At 39.8% G+C, this 17,046-nt stretch overlaps 1 protein-coding gene across 8 annotated transcripts in view; it reads right to left on the bottom strand.

Annotated features, from left to right (window-relative positions):
• Positions 1 to 1,595: 1,595 nt before the first annotated feature.
• Lclat1 (lysocardiolipin acyltransferase 1) overlaps positions 1,596 to 17,046 on the bottom strand; it is a 197,263-nt gene continuing 181,812 nt past the window's right edge. For all 8 annotated transcript variants that reach the window (XM_013522666.1, XM_013522667.1, XM_005400554.2 and 5 more), the window contains one exon: positions 1,596 to 5,429. In XM_013522666.1, coding sequence (XP_013378120.1) covers positions 4,927 to 5,429 — 503 coding nt within the window. In that variant the 3' untranslated portion in view covers positions 1,596 to 4,926. The remainder of the gene's footprint in view (positions 5,430 to 17,046) is intronic.

The raw sequence follows: 17,046 nt of genomic DNA, 5'->3' as shown, positions 1-17,046 counted from the left end.
ACTTTTAATGTGAGAATTATGTAAAATATTAACCTTGTTCCAAAGTCAAGTGTATAATATAAAGTAACACCATTTTAGAGAAGTGTAATTTCTATCCACTCCCCTCAACCCTATTTGCCTCCCCACCATATGTAACTGCTACTGTCAGAATGTTCATTCTTGAAGTCTCGCTGGAGTTCATATCCTCAAGACAATGGAGTTGGGAGGTGGGGTTTTGGGAGATTGTTGGGCCATAGAGATAGAGCCCTCATGAATGGGATTAGGGTCTTTATAAAAGAGACCCCCCCATCCCTTCCGCCATGTGAGGACACTATATCAAACCAGGGAATGGGCCCTCAGAAGATACTGAATCTGTAGATGCACATTTAACACAGTCCAGCCCCTGGAACTGTGAGACATGAATTGCTGTTGTTTATAAGCTATTCAGTGTGTATTCTGTTGTAGCAGTACTATGGCAGAAGCTATTTCACTTTGATGGTTTATATTTTCAAATTAACTTTTAAATTTTTAATAGGCATGTGTGTATATCTGAATAGCCGTACCTTCTTAAGTAAAAGGGAGCACAACTACACGTCATTTTCTCTTCCCACTTTCCGTAGCAATCTGGAGATAACTCCTGTATTGGTGTGTGTAGATGCTCCTCACACACCTGTGCAGCTGCACAGAACTCAGTCTTAGAATTAATTACAGCAGGATGATTCCACCAGTCCCAACTATGGACCTTTAGGATGTTCCCACTGTTTTATTCCCTTACTAATAGAACTACAACAAAGAGCTTTGTGCAAGCACCTTACATTTATGGAGTAGGTTTCTACAAGTGAGACTGTGGGGTAAAGGTAAGTGTAGACATTAGATATTGGTGAATTGTCTGCAACTCTAGGTGGAGGATAGATCAGTTGGACAAGGCTCCTTGCAGGCATATGTTTTGAGCCAACTTTATCCGAGTCCTACTGGAGATGGGTCGATGACTAGAGAGACCATGTTCTTACTCTTTCCTTGAGTGAAGTAAGAGTGCTGGAAGCCTTGTGGCCCAGTCCTTGGGACCAGCACTCTTGGGGCCAGGGCTGCACTCCTTTGGCCTTGCAAGCCCCTTGCAACGTCCCATCCTGGATGTGCACCAGAGTGAAACTTTCACATAAAGTGTTTACTGAACAATCAGAACTAGTATCTTAAAAGAAGAGGCTCCATGATGTTCCTGTGTTTGCTGAGGACATTTTTATAGCAGGCTATCACCACTTGCTTTCATAGTTACTCCAGGATAGTGAGGAGAGGGAGGAGATATTGCAGTCCTTTGCACCTCTAAGAGCTGCTGTCCCATGCTTGTGGAATGACCATATTGTCCTGGGTAACATCAGGTTCCTATGACATTTGCTGAGCCCTGAATTCAATTGTGGTCCCTGGACTGTTTCAATTATGGAAGGAGTACATTTTGTTTTTAGCTTTGCCCATTTTTTCTTAACATCTGTGAACAAAGGAGTCCTAACATCCCAGTTTTTCTTTAATTATGGTAAGGCTCCAACAAAGCGGGAAAATGTAGTACCACCATGACCTATAGTTTTTGCTACCCCTGTAAGAACACAAACGTAACACACATGTGAACTCAATTCACTCCACTTTATTCTGGATGTGTATTATAGACAACTCACATACATAGCAGTAGACACTGAAAACTAAGGCCATTCTGTGAGTTATTTTTAAAACTTGGTATTCTCCACATAGGGATCTTTTTAAAAATGGATTACCCAAACCAAGATTCTATTCTGAAATAAAAATTTAAGGTAGGTCCAAGACAACTTTAGGGCCGTATTTAATCTGAAGCTTGTCGTATGACAAAATCATTTTTGTCTTCTACAGCACAGATAATAACTCCAAGGATCCACTGGCTCAGCAATGAGCTGTCTTCTCTGTTACAAAGAGAAGTGTTTACCAACCACAGTGACCAAGGTTCAGAGAACAGGGTCCTCCTGGTGAGTAGCAGAGAGACTTGACCTAAGAAACACGTTGTAGAATTCTTAGAATAAGATAAAGAAAGGGACCCATAACTAAGGCACTGAAAGCACATTATTTATATATAAAGAAATGTAAACAATTTAACACCAACAGGCTCCCTTCATTAGTCTTTCTTGTAAGAGCACACAGGGGCATCGCCACCGGGGTGCCTGAAGTCGGGTGAAATCGGAGTGCCTCCTTGGCTATCCATAAATGATTCCTGATATGGTGCTATTGAAGTAATTTCAGAGCAACTCAGGTGGAAGCTGTTACTGCCCTATAATCTGCATTTTGAGAGCACAGGAAGAATTTTATTGGGAACCTTAAATAATGAGGTTCTTCGAAACATTTAGTCTTCTACCTTGTTCTTTGAATTTTAGAAGTGCTTTTTCCTGTTTCATAAGAGAAGTCTGGGGTAAGAACTGTTACCTTGCCAGCACTCCCCTTGTAGGTTCAGATTTTAAGTATAATGGCTCTTGCTATGAGTAGCCCACATTTGCTATACTTAAAACTTTTCAGAAGGGGAAATGTGGCAACTGGAGAACATGTAACCTTCAGAGGATGGCAAGTGCAGTGTGTAGGAGCATGGCTCTGCTGCAGCAAGGCTGGCGGCTGCTCTGAGCCCAGGTGCTGTGGTGGCAGGCATAGTGCGCGATTTCTGAGGCCCTTCACAATTACTAAAGCAACTTTAATTTATACTTGACATTTTAGTATCAATTCAAAATATTCTATACTCCATTAACATATTTCTTTAAATAAAAAAGTGGACTTTCATGCAGCTAAATGTGTACATAACTACAATTTATAATTTTTAATAAGCCTTATTGTCAAAGGGGACTTATTTCTAATTTTAGAAACAAGTGCAATGCCTACATTCCCAGTTTTACTTATAATTATAAATTTTGGGTAGGTAAAATAAAACCTATAGTTTATTTTAAACTTGTTTGCTGCTATTAAAGAGTTTTCCATTTAAAGGTATCAGAATTAAACGCCACTCAATTCAGCACAAGTTAAATGACTAATGAGCCGGGTGAGTTTGTAGGACGGGCAGGAGCGCTGTTCCACTCACCTTTAGGGTAAAAAGCAGTTTTTCTTTTTTACTTGGGACAAATGCAATCCTAGTCGTACAAACCATTTCCGTGTTTAAAAATAACCCAAGGAAGTCTTAAGAGAAACTTAAACCAGAAGCCTCTTTCATAAAGGGAAGGGAAAAATGTTTGTTGTTTCTTAAAAAGAGTATCTTCAAAAGCCATGAAGTTAAACAGCTGGGTTGGGAGCAGATGTGCATAGTAACTAATTGGTAAGCTCCCAGCAGGATTGAAAACAGCTCTGAAGAAGTAGTTAAGTATGGGTTGGTGCAGAGCAGCAGAGGGACTAGTTAATACTCTCCCAACAAAAGCCATGTGTCACTGGTGTTCTGCCCCAACAAAGGCTTTCTCAAAGCACCTAAGTACAGCTCACCATGTCTTTACGTTTCACTGCAACACATGATTCAACTGTTAGTTTATAGTCACTGTCAAGCATTGAAGAGAAGGCATTCATGCCCCAAGAGTACATAAAGCTACTGCATTTTCTAACAGCTAAAGGTTTTTAATTGTCTTCCACTTTCAGCAGCTTGGACCACTATCCCTACTACAAGACCAGGAAAAACAAAAACAGAACAACACGGGCGGGGGGCACACAGCTCCAATGGAGTGGAAATAATGACAACACGCTTCTTTGCCTCAGAAGGAGACTGGTGCCGTTGGTTTGCCGAATTTTCCAGTGACTGCAAATGACAAAAATATTTAGTCGAGCTGGTGAAAAGTAGGTTTAAACATTACTCTTGAGAGAGGAAGCCTGTGGTTGGAGCAGGAGAGGCTTCTTGCTATCACTGAAAAGAATTCCTTTTGTGTTATTTTGGTTTTAAAAGTAAAATTTATCAAGGCTACAAGGGTTGAATACTTTAGAATACACCATCATTGCCCTGTCTGCAAACATTTTTGTTATTTTAATGGCAGAAGCTAGATCTCCATGCATACGTGGAAAACACAGCCTTCCTTTTGGGGTAGGTTTTAAATAAATATATTTTACAAGACAGTCTGCGTCTACACCAACAGAATGTTAAGTGTGCCTTTAAAAAGGTATGTGACTGCCTGTTTACTATTTTTAAGAAAAAAAGCGTCATCATCTGCCAACAAGTTGTAAGGACCCCAGCACTAAACATGCGCAACTGAGCATTAGTGAAAAACTTGATCTCAGTTAATTCCTATCTTTTAAAATTTAAATGAAGGCTTCAAAGTGGAGAGCCCGTGGTTGCTCCCTGAGACGTGTGCAGGTGTGATTTCCATGAGAGGAAAGGCACACAGGTCAGCACAAGATACTATGATAAATAGGGCTTCCTATCAAAATGCTCGCTCAGTTAGGGACCAGCAAGTTCTGCATTCTGGCCTGGAGGAAGGATGGGATGGCTTTGGCAGGTGCGGAAAGGATGGGACAGAGCTCAGAGGAAGCCTGGGCACCGTCTGCCTGCACACCTGGAGGAAGCGTGCTCGCCCGCGGGGTGGGCAGGCAGTCATAGACGCATGCGTGTCGGGCCAGTGCTCAGGAGCTGGACCTTCCTCTGGTCTGGGGAGTCAGTTAGGAAAGAGGGCTGGGCCTTTCGGGAAAATTTGTGTGTACTTTGCCTGTTAACAGCCTGATGACTGTGTGATATTCAGGCCCGAGTTATCTCACAGCAATTGATTCCTGCTATGTATGCAGCATTGAAAGTACATTCAGAGGTTTAAAAAAAATTGTAGCAATATTTTTTCCACAAAATTAAGTGCAAAATATCTTTAACAAATAATGACATTAAGAAATATTTCACATAGTCATGCAAAAATGCATCTTAGTTTACAAAGACTTAGAACATTTCCAAAATATCTCCTAAGTTTTATGCTGTGAACCTTACCCATCTTACTCACTTTTCTTTGAGTTTAAATGTGACTGCTTATGTAAAAAACGGTAGCATGCAAGTTCAATAATTTCCAGTCCACCAAATATCCTCTCTTGTAGTACAAAGACTATAATGGTGATTATAAAGTACCACCGAACAAGACTATACAGATATATGAGCAGGCACATGGCAGGGCTGAACAGGGTCCAATACAGGATGGACAGCAGTTTGACCACAAAGACCCTGAGCTCAGACTTGCAAGGTGGGATTACACTCTGTCCAGTAAAATAAAAGTTCTTCTCCCCTTGGTAGAAGGAACGCAGCCTTTCTTCCTTCTCCTCCCACCGCTTGTGGCACCAGAGCTGCAGGTCATCCTTGGACGTGGGGAGGGCATCTATGGGATAGCGGTGGACGTGAAAGTGGATTTCCTTGGGGAAGTTTCCATGGAGGAGGTGCTTCTCGGTTTGAGGAATGTTGTGAGGATATGCCACGGTGATGTCGTGGACAGCATCAAGGTTCTTACCTAGGTTTTGAAAAGATAAAAAAAAAAACATCTGAGCTAGCAGTGATCAACTGGGGTGGTACTGCCGATTCACGCTGCAAGGCAGAACCCAAAGCTCTGAAAAATCAGGAGAGTGAACCATGATGAACAAACAGCTACAAACACAGTACCATGTTCATAGACATTTGGATCAATATTTACCAATCATTTTTACCCCACCTTCTGGCTGTTTGCTAATTACTGCAAAGGCCTGTAGAAAGAAATGATCTCCGTCCCCAGAAACAGTACTATACCATTCTTGAGCTAAATGGGTAAGCACATTAGGTCCAATTTAAAATGGGAATTAAAGAATATGGCATCAGTCCTTTACCCACAGGTTTCACTGCTTTAACACTTAGTAATATACTCTTCCTCTCCAAATATAAACTTTCCCACCTTTCACCAATATTACCATGTTAGCTACTGGGCAGAAAATTTCAGAATTAGACTTGAATAACTAGCCAGAAGCACATGAGAACTTCTTTGATTTTTAAAAAAAATTTTAAAAAAGATCAACTCGAACTGTAAGTAAGACTGACCCTTTGAGGGATCATCCTCCTTAGCAATTTAACTTGGGGACTGTTTGCAGCACTCATATGCCAGATGCTGGAGATGGAAAGATGAACAGAATAGGGTTCCTGATCTCTCTTGAGAGGTTCTCTGGGTGGTGCTGCATGCCTGTAATCCAAGCACTCTGGGAGGCTGAGCAGGAGGACCGAAAGCTCAAGCCCAGCCTGAGCAAGAGCCTCATAGGGTTTCAAAAAATAAGAAAGGGCTAGGGTTGGAGCTCAGTATGTGAAAGGCCTGGGTTCAAACCATAGCATGACAAAAATAGTCCCCAACATAATCAGGAACACAAGTATATGTAAGACCCTAAGCAAGACCCTATAAGTCCATGGGGACTTATAAAGGGATGAGCGAGGGAGGAAGGAAGAGCAGTAGCACAGAGCAAATAGGAACGGGGACACTAAAAGCAAGTCACAGGCACATGGTACAGAATTTCAACACTCTATAGGTGACAGAGAAGCATCCTGATTGGTGGAAAGCCACAGGACTTTAAACAGAGAAGCAAAGCTTCCCCAGAGGGCAGTCACACACTGGTGTGGAGAGATCAGGGCAAGAGGGTTGGGAGAGTAGCGATTTGACAGCTACCTATTAGAGCAGGCAGAAAGAGACGGCCAGGGCCAAAGGAAGAGACACATCCAACAAGCTTACAAAGAGGGACTGATGTGGACAGCAGGCAACGGGGAGTGGGAGGGTGGGTCACGACAGGCGTGCCTTTAGAGTATACATGGTACGATAAAAAATACGGTGAATTTTTGAATTAAAAGATTTATTACAGTAAAAAACACAGTGCTGTGAATTCCCTTCAAAATATTTCCCCTCACTTTGAATACATTTATCTCACTCTTCTATTTCCTGAAGCAGTTCTGGAAGTCCCCTTTCATGAGTGTCTGTATTTGCACTGTTCGTGGTTGCTTCAATGTCTTGAGTTGATTCAAAATGTTTACCTCTTACCGGACTTTGACTTTGGGGAAGAGCCAGAAGTCACACAGTGTCAGATCCAGTGAATAAAGGTGGATGAAGACAAACAGTAATGCTTTTATTTGATAGAAATTGCCATAAGTAGAACAGATTCAGTATTAACACAGCCACAAAAAGTTTACCAGAACTGTCTGAGAAGGTTGTGAGAATGATGGGATAATGTCTGAAGCAAGGGGAGTATGCTGAGGGGGAGCAATGACAATGTATCTTTTACTGTAATACACTTAAGAAATTCTTATGTAAACATTCACTGAATTTTGTGATCACAAGTTGCAGTATCTCTCTTGGATGTGCTCTTTCCCTGTGCTCTGCTTCACTGCCACGCAGTGTGTACTTCTGCTCCACAGTCACTTCCATCTTGATGATCCTGCCTTGGAGCCAACTGACCATGGACTGAAACTTCTCACACTGTGAGCCATTCAGTTATATACATCAGTACTTTGTTCCAGCAACGACGAAAGAGTAGAAAGGAGTGAATGAACTTGTTTTGGCTTAGCGTGTGGAGCAAGTGGTTGGGGCCTTTGAGATTAGGTGTGGCTGCAGTGTTTGATCTGGAAGTGGGTTGGGGTCATTTAATGTAACCCTGTATGCAAGGATCAGATAAGTTTTGTCCAAGGGCACAGAACTTGTACCAAGTCTCTGAACGTTACTGTCTTCTGTAATGGGTTATCTTCAGGGAAGCTTTTTTTTTGTTTTTCTCTGGTACCGGGAACCGAACTCACGACCTTGTGCTTGCCAGGCAGGCGCTTTGCCGCTGAGCTAAATCCCCAGCCCCCTTCAGGGAAGCTTTTGATGAGGACTTCAGTTTCTTACAGAGCTTGTTGGTATAGACAAGACTAATTTGTGATGACAGAAATAAGAACAACGGGTGCCTGTGGAGGTGGGAAGTCCCTGAGAGGGAGTTATGAGGACACTTTTGGAGTGACAAGTACTCTAGGTTACAAGTGTGCATTACATGACGCTTCCATTTGTCAGAATCCTCAAGTGATACAAAGGGAGCATGACACATCCCTGTAATGGTTAACTATTAACTCGTCGGCATTAAATCAGGTGGACGTTTTTAATGGCATGAATCAATACAATCAATACTACCCTACTTTGTAACAGATTAAACTCTCCCCGACTATAAAGTTAGTCACGTGCCATAGTTCAGGGGACTCTCCACCCACACACCCATGCATTTCTGCCATCCACAGCCAGATCCTCATGGCAGTTGCCTCCCCTTGGTTCCATCCTCTTCTTGCCATTTTCTCTCATAATGGAGAAATAAGATGTCTGCCATCTTTTCATGCCAATGCAGAGTTATGTTCACATGCCATTTACTTCCAAAACCCGTCTACAACCACGGTTTCCGCTTTTGGTTTTGGCCCCAACCCTTCTCCTCAACTGGGAGTTACTGGCTATCACGCAGAACTGCTCACAGCCTTCAGCCATCTACTTTACTCATGTGGCTCCTGCATTTTTCTACTCACTCTACACCACTCTCACATCAACCTTAGGACCCTGTGACTAGGCCTTAATCTAATCTTGGAATAGTCGTGTGTTCCAGTCTTTCTCTACATGTGGTTTGTAATGCTTGACAATCAAATACACGCAGGCACTATTAGAAATTGGTATCAGAATAGTAAGAGAAGTTACTTACTAGTTTTATTAAGAACTGAAACCACTCCTTGCTTGTTCTTTGCTCTTGACAACCCACAGGCTAAGTAAGGGTGCGTATGTGCGAGCCCCTTGTCTGCAGGTTTATAATGTTTAGTATATAGGCAGCAAGATTTGAGGCAATGATGGTACCACTGACAGGGACGGGCCTTGGTGAAAAATTCTAGCTTTCCCGTGGTGCAGAGCACAGACGGCTGTGGAGGCAACCAAATCCTGGCCCAGCCTCTTGAGTGCAGTACCTAGTCTCTCCATGGCTTACTTGGTTCCTATGTCTACGAAGTATCCCACTGCATGGTTGTGAGGGTTAAATGAAATGATATACATCAAACACAACAGGACTAGTGCACCGGAAGTGCACAGTGAGTCCCAGTGGCTGTAACACGGCTCGTCTCACTACTGGGGCAGTCTCCAGCCTTTACTCAACAGCAGTTCCCACGGCCCAAACTGCATTTGAATTTCCTCTCTATTCTACTACTCGCCTAGCCAAGCATTACTGGCCTAGGCCTTGAAGATGCCAACAGACACCTCCTGATTTTACCTTTCCACTCAAGATAAATGTTCCAGAATGGGCAATTTAGTGAGACTTTATCTCAAAATAAAAAGGGATGGGATATAGCTCACTGCAAAGGCCCAAGGTTCAATCCCTAGTGCCACCAAAAAAAAAGGTACCTCTCTCTCTGCCATTTACCAATAGGGCTAAAATAATACATACTTGCAAAATAAGACATTCCTAATAATTACAAAGGATTTATACTGCCTCTCTGTGTTTTGGTAGGAAAACAGATGAACTATGCCAATGGCTGCCATCAATAACAGAATTTTAAAGACATCACTGCTTTCCAGATGACTTAAATGGCAAGTCTAGATGCCATCTACTTGTCATCTGCCTAGATGGGGCTTGGAAAATAGTTTAGTTTTGTTTCAGACAGCGTATCTATTGGAAAGTTTTATACAGTACTTTGACATTATTTTATAAAACTAGGATTCTATTAGAACAGCCACACTCACTTAGGCCCACAGTTCCACCCCACTCCCTACTCCCGAAGATCAAAGCACAATTCTTAATTTTTAGTCTCTGAGACTGAGGGAATCTTGAATACAGTATTTTACCCATGTTTAAGTGGCCAGTAGAAGTTTACAAGCTATGACTGAGCTTTGCAAATGTAATATCCAGGAAAGAGTGTTTCTAAGAACATCAAGTGTAGTCCACGATTATTAGAAGACTCTTATCCAACATGAAAAGCTCCCTGGGAATGGGAGATAGCAATATCCTTACATCCTTACAACATCCTTACCACAAAAGAAATGGAAGAGTCCATATTAAAGTGAAGAAATCCTGGTTTGCTTATACATACTAAAGCATCAGATTCAACTAGATAGTTCAATGACAGAATAATACAAATGTAAATATTTTTTAACACAGTGATCTCTTTTTTTGTCTTTTTGAGACAGGGTCTCGCTATTCAGTTCAGGCTGGCCTTGAGCTCACTTTGTAGCCCAGGCTGGTCTCAAACTTGCATGATTCTCCTGCCTCAGCTTCCCGAGTGCTGGGATTACAGGCATGCACCACCACGCCCAGTTTAACACAGTGATCTTTAATAGAACAGTGAACAACTGAAACTTTTCTTTCCCATTCTGTAATCAAACATATGTAGAATATACAAAAATATAATTTACTTTAGATTTTAATACTGCTTTAATTCAATACACATCTAGTTTTCTATTAGTGAGATCTAAATCCATAAATTTAACTATATATATTGGAAAATTTTAGATAAAGGACCTTGTCACTCAAGATGCATTTGTGTTAAAATGCTGAGGGATGATACTGATTTCGTACATTGTTTTTCAGATTAAAAAAACTATCACCTAAAGAAAATAGAAGTTGGCTTTAGTAACTATGAAGTCATTCATGGGCACTGACTCGTACTCATACATGGTCAATAATACAGCATGACAAACCGGTATTAGAATAGTCTAGAATGGATTGCTTTGGACATTTTTAGATTTTAAAATACCAATAAATAACACACTGTTGAGCTTCAAAATAAAAGAGTATGTACGGATCATTTAAAAACTACCTGACAAGAAAGGCTGAAAATACTCTACCATCTTCTCTGTTAGAAAACATTACTGTTTCCTACCTGGAACATTATGCATTTTTCCTTCAGTGTAAACTGAGCACGCATGGAACTAAAGGTGGGGTCTGACAACTCCCTGCCCTGCCTCTCAGCAGTTCTATAACTGTGGCGTGTTCACCTGTCTGTAAATGTCTCTCGGTACCTGCCCTCATTTTGTGGGTTTTATGATGACCAACCCTGACAGGAGCGTACAGCAGAGCCTGGCACACAGTTGCGTATGTGCGTGGGATCTTCCTGGTGCTGTACTGCCATCATTCCTCTGGGTGGGATAATCGCTTCTAGTCCTTGAAGTGTTAGGGTACTACCCTTACCTTCCTTTTTTCTCTAAATTTCCTCATCCTTGGGGAGAAATACAAAGTCTGTTGTAGGGACACTGTAATTTACTCTCTTGACAACCATTCCACTCCTCTCTTGGACAGAAGCAAAGTTGTTTAGAAGACTGACCTTGGTACTCAGGTGGGCCTTAGTTTTATCTTCTAGCACATATTCCTGTCCATCCCTACAAACTCATTTCTCAGACATTTTAAGCTGAGCACGGATGTGAAATTTTCCCATGGTATTTAGAGTAAAAGCTGAAGATCTGTACTCTAGGGTCACTGGTTGCCTACCCCCCTTTTTAAAATAAGGTAAAAGTAGTACTCAATCTTTTTCTAAGTAAGAACCATTCAGACTTAAATATCACCCTTCACTTGGACATGTGAAATTAAAATGGTATCTTTATGAACAATCTTGCTTACCCACCTAAATTCACTTCTTTACAGATAGTTTTAGAGACATGTATTTCTCAGACTTTGGCTGTAAATCTGTTGAATGTTTTGTCTTGAATAAATGGGTAAATCTTTTCAGTGCTGAATGCCTCCAAAGAATATTGGTTCTCTGTATCTCTGAAGAGTTAATTTAATTTTTAAGATAGAATAAGGGTACCCAACATGTCCCATAATTTCACAACACTGGTGCCTCAGAGATCATCAAAAGCAAGATTTGAGTAACAGCATATACTTGCCAAGGCCAGAGTTTGAAAAGAAACAATGTCAAATTTAAATCTCAGTTCTTGGAACTCTCCTAAACATAAACTGAATCTAACTGCCTTCTTTTCACAGGACTGATCTACTATATCTTTATTTCACTGATAATTTCTAGGCTGAGGCAATGTTAATAAAGATTCTTCTGTTCAAAGGCCTGGAATTTGCAAAGGGTGTTGTGGACACACATAATGTATTAAAAATACAAGTAAAAATAATGCCGTGGCTACACTGAGCTTTGTAGCATTATAAACACCGATGTCTCCCAACTAGGCAACACCTTGATCCTTCAAAGACATCTTATAAATGATAGGGGCACGGCCGCTCGGCATCCTGAACAGTTCCTTAGGGAGACATAGCAAGTCCTTTATACACTTGTGTTTTATTCTCTAATATCTGGTTCACTCCTCTCTGACAGAAACCTGAGCTAATTAACCCAGGCACTCACGTTTCCTTTTATGTAGGAACAGATTCAGAATAGGTTCACAACTCAATTCAGTACAATGAGGTATGAGTGTATGTGTGTGTATTTCTGGAGATTTTGGAGAAAGTTGTCATACATCCAAGAGAAAGCCATGAGATCACTGTGTACAGCATGAAGCCAGTACCACGGAGGTATCCGCTCCTTGCTGAGATGGTTAGGTGATGAAATCTAACTCTGAAACATACCCTACTGCTGACCTTCGGGTTGTGTGGAGCACTTCATTTTGGTACTTTTCAGCCTGTCTTGACTCAGGCTTTCTGCTATAAGCACAGTATTTCGAAGTGGTGGTGTGTCAGCTGGTAGGAGCTGAGCATCAACTATAACTTAAAAGAGAAACTATGGCATTTCTACTCTGGAGGAGGGTTTCTATTTCCTTCAAGTGGTTACCCTCATAGTATGCAAAGCTTTGATTTATATGTAATATAAACCCTAAGGGAAACATTTCTCCAGTATCATTTAGTGAGTCATACTATATTTCAAGTCTTCTGTGGTTGCTGTGTAGACAAGTCAAGTCCTTTTGAAACTCAGTCACACATAGTCATTCACCTTGACCAACCAGTGCTGGAAAACAGATGTTTCTCTAACAAATGTCTGTGCTTATGATAAAGTGCAGATATTTCTACATGTGGGCCTTTGGGCTTATTTGAAAAAAAGTGAAAGGCTCTTTTCTGATTCACATTTAGAATTTTTATAGAAGTAATTTTAATATTAACTCCTGAGTTCGATTCCCGGTACCAAAAAAAAAAAAAATTTTATTAGCACTTTTGCTTTTCTCATGATAATTTCTTTGAATTAACTTTTAAAAACTTCTTTATTAAAAAAGTTACTATAGATAAATGGATGTGGTAAACCACAGAAGAAAAAAATAATAATACAACCTGACTTCATTTTGGTGTACTATATAGTTATTTAACACATGATGAGATGTTTTTGATCAATAACAAGCTGCATATATAATGGTAGTCCCTTGAGATTATACTGCCTAGTGATATGACAGCCATCTTTGTGTATGTATATTCTAACATGTTTCTGTGATACAAAACTGCCTACTGATGCATTTCTTGGAATGCATTTCTGGAATGCACCTATTACAAGGTGATGCATGAATTAACATCTTTTTAGCCCTTTTTCTTTTCAAGGTGTGTATTATTCTGGAACCTGTGTTCCCAGAATTCAGATGTTGAAGCCCTACTCCTGATGTGACTGTATTTGGAGACAGAGCTTTTAAGATGTAATTGCAGTTAAATGAGATCACAAAGTGAGGACCTAATCAATATGACTAGTGTCTTATGAGACAAGGATGAAGAAATACTAGGATGTTCTTACACCCAGTAAAAGCCATGAGGAGACATAATGAAAAGAATGCAAGCCATAGAGAGGCTTCCAGAGAACCCAGCCCAGCCAACGCTGTGAACTTGGCCTTGTATCCTGCGGAAGTGTGAGGGAATACATTTCTGTTGTTTAAGCCACACTGTCTATGTTAATTTTGTTTTAGGGCAGCTCTAGCATACAAATAAAGAATACACACACACACACACACACACACACACACACACACACACAATCTGCCTTGGAAAAAAATCTACAAACAGTAAAGTAACACTATTTTATTTGTTTTCTCATGCATTTTCCATTCATGTCATTAAAAATTCTTGAAATATTTTACAGATACATAACATTTGATTAGACAGATTTTAAAAACTTTTAAGTCTGTTGTTTTCAGATATTTGTTTCTAAATAAACATTTAAAGGGATATGCTTATAACAAACAACAATGCTTTTCTAGGCTAAATTCCAGAAAGTCAAACTGCTGGATCAAAGAATACAAGCACCTAAACAGTCTTTTGCTATATATGGGAAACTGACTCTCAGAAAAGTCAATTCAAATACACAAAAGAAGTGGATGATAGTGCTTTCTGGTTCACATTTTTACTAAGGCCTCGTATAGTGAATTTTGTTTCCAGTTCTAGGGACTGAACTCAGGGTGTTCGCACTGAGCTATATGCCCCGACCATTTTTACTTTTAATTTTAAGACAGTGTCTCCCTTAAACACTCTGGTTACCCAGGCAGGGGTCACACTTTCTGTCTTCCTGCCTCAGCTTCCCAGAGTGCTGGGATCACAGGCGTGCCACCACCACCTCTGGCCTTGGTACTGTAATTTTTAGAAAGTTTTCAAAGTGTATCGTTTTTATTTTTAATGTATTTAATTAGGTTAAACAAACTGATAGGCTATGTAGACTGGTAGTCCTTGCCTGTTTAAAATACAGTTAGTTGTCATGTTCTTATGGATTTGTTAGAGTGCTTTGTATAGTAAAGTCGTTTACCATCTATCATATGCTGTAAATATTTTATTTGCTGCCTGGCCACCAGGAAGTTTATTTTGTTGGATTTGCTCCTCTGTGAATGCAGTTAGTTTTGTTTTTATCCATTTGATAGGTCAGTTATTCCCTTCTACTGAATTTGCAAATCTCCTTTTTAATCACAGATTATTAATCTTTTGAACATTTTGCTGAAAATATTCTTTACAAATCCATTATCTACTGCCTTTATTTACTGCATCTTTTCCAACACTTTTCCAAGTGTTTATATACTTCTTTAAGAAAATATCTTTTTGTGTTACAACTTGTTGATTCCTAGCCTTGGCTTCTCTGCCCCCACATGGTATATGTATTTTATATTTCTCTACAAGATGGAAAACATAGTTATCCTTTTTAGCTTTACAAGCTGGCTTTGGTTTCTTTCAAACAGACAACACGTTTTCCAGATACTTTTATTAAGTAACTCTCCACTGTAGTTAGTGGGGAGTTAACTCCCCGATTTCCACTGTAGTGAAATATCAGTTTGGTCAGATAATAAATTCTCAGCTATGTACATACTGACTCTCCTTTCTCCTCTTATGCTCCCCTGACCTGTATTTATTTCTGCTTCAAGACCACACTGATTTTTTTAGTGCCTTAACATATAGTAAAGCAAGTATGTCTGTTCTTTTTCACACTCTACTTTTTCTGGGCACCTATTTTGCAACACAAATTCCGAAAGAGTTTGATTTAATTCTAAAACCAGGACTACATCACCTTCCAAAAACAAAATTTAACGGATAGTAAAGGAAACCAAGAGTAATAGAGGATTTCAAAGGAGTATGAGAATATGAACCTATACCTATTCACATGTGATAAAACTGCATAGAAGATTTGCATATTATATATATACAATAGACTATGCATGTGCATATATACTGAATCTCATGATTTGTTTGATAAATGTGTTCAATTAAAAATGATGTTAGACATCATTAAATTTTGCCCATTTTTTTTCCATAGAAATGTGAACCGTTTTCAGTAGACATGGCAAATTTTGCCAATCTTATAGCTACATTTGTGTGCAAAGTTTTTCCTCAATTCCAAGGATATTCCAATATAAATTATGAAGTAAAAGTGGACAGCAATAAATAAAACACAATGTGCTATGGAAGGGGAAGGGACAAGGGTGCTACTTCCAAACTGTTTTCATTTCCAGGCTCTATTAAGCATAACTATCACTTAAACTTTGTCCCTGTGTGCACTACACTATTGATGACATGGACATTTTTAGTCTATACTTTCAAAATGCCTATTTTTTGTTTTTACTGTCATTCTTTAAAAGAAAAATACTGTATATCATGTTATTAAGAGAAGACAATTAAAATTCAGTGTGAAAACAAGGGCAGTAACAAAGTACACCTTTTTACCTCACGGTTGGCCTAAACAAATTTGTTTAGATGTTGGTAAACCACCTGGACATGGGTAAATAACATTAAAAAAAAACCCTAGAAGTGTTAGCACATGCGTAATCTGCCGGGTTTTTGAATAAATGAGACCAGAGACAGCACAGTACTTTAGTCTCTGTGCTCTGATGTGAGGACTGAAGGCCACTAATGCTGGACTTGGACGTTACTTATCGAGCGCTAACTAAATCAGCCATATCTTACTCATTCAGTAAGGGATGCATCTACCACTTAACCATACCAGACAGAGCTGTAGACAAATCTTTGAACAAATCAAATGTCTCTGCCTTTATAGAGTTTATCAAGGTCCAGAGTTATGTTTAAATATCATACCAACCCTTGAGATCTCATTCTTAACAGCTACAGAAACTGAACCACAGAAAAATTAAGTCACTTGCTGACGATCATAATAAGCCAGCAGTCAATTCTATCTAAATCTTCTCTACCACACAATTCTACTTTCTGAGAGCTGCATATAAGAACTGACTTGGTTTTGTACCCAGCAGCAGTGACCTTCTGCAAGTTAATTTCCCTGGGCCTCGGGTTCCTCTTTTCCAAATGGGAATAATGTTTCCCTTAAGGGCTAGAGAAAACAAAAGGCATTGGCCAGATAGTTTGTAAAGGCAGATTATATTACACTATTCTGTCAAAGTCTTCCATTTATACAGAATTTCTTTCTCTTCAAGTTTCTTTTAATCTTATACTACATTTTCATCTTTTAAGTACATCATGTATATGTTCTGATTAACACGGTTATCAGTAATTTTATAGGAATTGAAGCTTATAAACTTCTATCACTCACTCCAGGTCAACACTTAATTGCTCAGTTTACCAAACCAGAAGGGAGCCCTCCCATCTGCTTTGTGGGGGCCACCTAAACTACAGCAGAATGTCTACATTACAATCCCGTGAACCAGATACCGTATATGGTAATAACGGAATGACTTACAACTGTAAAAATATGCCCAAATCTAAATCTAATGT

The sequence above is a fragment of the Chinchilla lanigera genome, unplaced genomic scaffold, assembly GCF_000276665.1.
Source record: "Chinchilla lanigera isolate Chin_1 unplaced genomic scaffold, ChiLan1.0 scaffold00068, whole genome shotgun sequence".
Taxonomy (NCBI): domain Eukaryota; kingdom Metazoa; phylum Chordata; class Mammalia; order Rodentia; family Chinchillidae; genus Chinchilla; species Chinchilla lanigera.
The sequence above is the reverse complement of the archived record's forward strand: the minus strand, read 5'-3'. Positions and strand labels throughout refer to the sequence as shown.